At 44.0% G+C, this 3948-nt stretch overlaps 1 protein-coding gene across 2 annotated transcripts in view; it reads left to right on the top strand.

The window, feature by feature from the left end:
• The first annotated feature begins 691 nt into the window (after positions 1 to 691).
• The window catches only part of gsg1l (gsg1-like), a 9001-nt gene continuing 5744 nt past the window's right edge, over positions 692 to 3948 (top strand). For both annotated transcript variants that reach the window (XM_056587093.1, XM_056587094.1), the window contains exons 1-2: positions 692 to 1379; positions 3137 to 3184. In XM_056587093.1, the coding sequence (XP_056443068.1) occupies positions 1091 to 1379; positions 3137 to 3184 (337 nt within the window). In that variant the 5' untranslated portion in view covers positions 692 to 1090. The remainder of the gene's footprint in view (positions 1380 to 3136; positions 3185 to 3948) is intronic.

Below are 3948 nucleotides of genomic sequence, written 5' to 3'. Positions count from 1 at the left end.
CCTACTGGTTAGGAAATAGTTTGTTTCCATTTAGCCTATATAGCCTATAGGTCTATTTGAAATCGATCTCATGCTAAATCATTTCAATATTACATTCCCAAAAGGCTAAGCAGCATGTGTTTCGGATGGATCCCCACATCTTATCGCCGACAGGTTCAGTTGAAGTTCATTTAGAACCGAAGTGTTCCCTCAACCTCCGACTTTTTAATCACAGCCCGAATCTTCGCTGGTCTGATTCTCTCTAATTGGTTGGTAATCAATCAATCCAAACAAAATTGTTCTGAAAGTCGAATAAATCGTACAGTACTGAAGTACAATTAAATGCATCATGATATTGTATCCAACAGGTGAAAAGTGTCTTTGAAACAAACTTTTTTTGTATTCGTAATTTAAGTTATTTATTTCGTTTAGTGTTTTATCGAGCTAAGAACACGTGGTGGGGGGACCAGGGCGTGGTGGGTGAGGGGTCCCGCGTCCTGCCGGAACCTCATCACTATCAAGTGCCCAATCAAGAGACCACCAAGGCGGGACGGTTCTACTCTGCGCATCCTCCTTACCAGGCTCTCTCATCCCACCTGGAACGGGATGCACCATGCACCGGCCTTATTTCGAGAAAGAGGGCGGGACTTTCATTAACATGGGTTTAGCAGCGAGAGACGAGGGAAATGGACTTCCGGCAGAGGAAGAAACGTTTCTCTTACATGTTTCGGAAAATGCGCTGTCAATATTTCCTCAGGAAGCCGTGGACTGCTAACTGAAGCACATAGCTTATGGGAATTAAGATACCGGAAGCTGTGTGGAGGTAGACCGGGATAACGCAACAAGTCTGGATCCTCTCCTCGCCTAACCCGTGGGAAATAAACCTTTATTGGAGGACTTGTGGCGAACGACGGCACACAACGCCGAGGATCGCACTGGTCCCTGCGTGACGTCTGTTCACAGAGGGAGACGTTTGGACATCATAGCTGTGCTAAAATCAACAGTTTATTTAACTTTTATTTCATAATGGGAATTAGTTTCGGCGTGCGTAAAGATCGGTCCTGTTTGCACCCATGAACTTGTTTGGGCGCCTGATTCTTCTTCATGGACCATGAAGACCACGCGTAAATGCAGGGCGTTGATCTCAGTGGGGTTGAACTTCCTGGCTCTTTTCTTCTCCATCACAGCGTTCATCACCACCTACTGGTGCGTCGGGACGCAGAGGGTACCCAAGCCCAAGTGCTCTAAGCTGCGGACGCACCAGTGCATCGACTACGGGGTGAACGAGACGGACCCCAACAAGGTGGTCTACAGCTGGGAGACCGGCGACGACCGGTTCCTCTTCAGACAGTTCCACACCGGGATCTGGTTCTCCTGCGAGGAGAACATCAACGACGAACGTAAGATGTTCGGGTTCTTCACGTTATCAGGGTGGAGAGGAGACCTAGTGGTAGGAGGTCGGTCTCCTCTGGTCTCAAGTAGAAAGCCTAATATTTACTTTAATATATGACATATCTACTTTTAATATGCACTTATTAATTTGTATTGTGATTATTTTTGGAATGGATTAGGGGGATACCATGTTATATTGGGCACGATGGCATCATTAATTACTGATAATTGTGCAGTTCTGCAGTTTTATAGCCTAGGCCTGTACAGTGAAACACTCAAATAAGGTATGGCTTAGTAGAGGCTTATACATTACAGAAAACACAATTTGCTGTTCATTTGACACATACACATATAAGTAACATATAACCTTATCATTAAATAGAACAATTGCTTGTGGTCCATGGTTATTTTACATGCTTTCATTTAATGTAAAATCTCTATTATTTTGGATGATGCATTACTTTATTTCAAACTATTTTAATATGGGAACCTTTAAAACTAGAACCCATCTGAAGAACACACACACACACACACACACACACACACGCACACGCACACGCACACAGCATCAGTCGGCTGGCGGACGTGCAGAGAAGTGGTTTAATCACATCGAGCGACGAGGTCGCGGGACGAACCTAAATTCAGCAGCTTACGAGGCCGGGTGCGTCTCAGGGTCAGCCTTGAACACGGGCAAGGTGTGATGAGGTCACATCCTTCTCAACACGATCCAACTTTTTTTTGCCCCCCTCGTTTTTATCACGCAGGCCCACACCTCGCTTTAAGCAACACGTGGACAGCTCTGACAGCAGTTTGTTGTGGTGCTTTACAAGTGATGTTGATTTCTAATATTAAAATGAAATAGAATGCCGAGTAGGCTATACCAAGTACGTCGCCCGGGATATCTCTATGTCAGTGAGACAGCTTGAGTTAATAAGGATTACGTAACCCAAAGCCTTGATGAGTTTTCCCCTCAAAGCAGCTGTTGCTTGCCCTATTCTACCTGATTACAGCGTTCCATCCACCAGCAATCTGAGCCCTCGCACTCTGCTGGGACTGCTGCGGACGGGAGAGAAAAAACTCAAATGTTCCAAGTTGCTATTATGTGTTGTCCTAAGCTGCTTGAAAAACAGCTTGAGAAACAGACGTCACGTATTAAGTATCGGGTGATGGGAGTTTGGGCCGAAAGATGACGAAATGGTCAAAGAACATCCATGTTTCTGACTGTTCTATATTCTTTTAATTAATATATCTATCCATGGACAATGATGGTGAATGTAAATCCGAAGCCTTGGCCGGCACTGTCTGACACTAACTGTGTGTGAGTTTATACACACCTTGAAAGCAATCGCAAAAGAAATACACTCTGAATTTGACAAGAGTAAATATGACACTGGTTTGGCACTGAGTGTGCTCATTAATCTACTGTGCTCTGAACTCTGAAGACTCCTTCTCTTAATACCAAGCTAGTTCAAAGTGATCTTCTGAACCAAAGTCTTCCTCCTCTAAAGAGACAGACACACCTTTAACGTACCCTAGGGCTGGCATGTGGCTCAGGAGGTATAGCGGGTTTACTTGTAACAGGAAAGTTGCTAGTACGATCCTCTTACCTGAGTGTCGAGGTGTCCCTGAGCGAGACACCTCACTCTGACTGCTTCTGACGAGCTGGCTGGACACTAGAAAAACAGGGTATATATGCAGTCCATTTACTATAACCTAATAGTGTGGCTTAAACCCCTTTATGTGACGTGTTTCTTTACCTTTGCAGGTGAGGAATGCAGAAGCTTCATCGATTTGGCCCCAGCCTCAGAGAAAGGTGAGATTCAAGCCCTCATGTCTTGTTTCATATCCTTCCTCTTTTCTCTCTTGCTCTTTTCTCCTCTTTTACATTAACATTCAGGGCGTTCATCAGACGCTTTTATCCAAAGCGACTTACAATAAGTACATTTGTCAGAAGAAAGAGAAACGACAATATATCTCTGTCGGTACAGTAAGGATGTTCATAGAACCAAGTGCCAACCACTAGGGATGGTCATAGAACTGAGTGCCGAGCAGTAACCATCACTAGGTTAACCCATTCCCCGTATACAATAGAGAGATGCTACACAATGCTAAGTACTATTTTTAAGTGCAAGTGGGTTCATCAGTTGGCCAGAGGGCCCAATCAACAGACCTCATTCGGTGATAGATGGTGACTTCACAGACTTTTGTTTACACGAAAACCTTTGAGATTACCTCTTTAAATAGGTCTAAGGCGTGTTTAAAATAATGTGACTCCAGGACCACCCACACATACAGTCAGGAGAAGCCGAAAGGGAGATGATTTTCTTTTTTTTTTAAGAATTCAGAAAGCATATTAATAGAAACATTGCGCAGTCATGTGTGTCTTTATCTGTGTAAACCTATTCTGGCTGACCTGAGTTCATCAGGTAACCACTTAGTTTTCAGTACACACCCTCTTATTTCTATTAACTTATTTTCAAACACATCAAACCATTTTTCAAGATGAAAGCTCAGCCTGTTATGTCACGGCCTGACCTTTCAAAAAGTTTCACTCTCCCTTCCCGTCACAAGAGAAAT

Source organism: Gadus chalcogrammus, chromosome 3 (genome assembly GCF_026213295.1).
Source record: "Gadus chalcogrammus isolate NIFS_2021 chromosome 3, NIFS_Gcha_1.0, whole genome shotgun sequence".
Taxonomy (NCBI): Eukaryota; Metazoa; Chordata; class Actinopteri; order Gadiformes; family Gadidae; genus Gadus; species Gadus chalcogrammus.
Note: the sequence above shows the minus strand (reverse complement) of the source record. Positions and strands in the feature narration are given on the sequence as shown.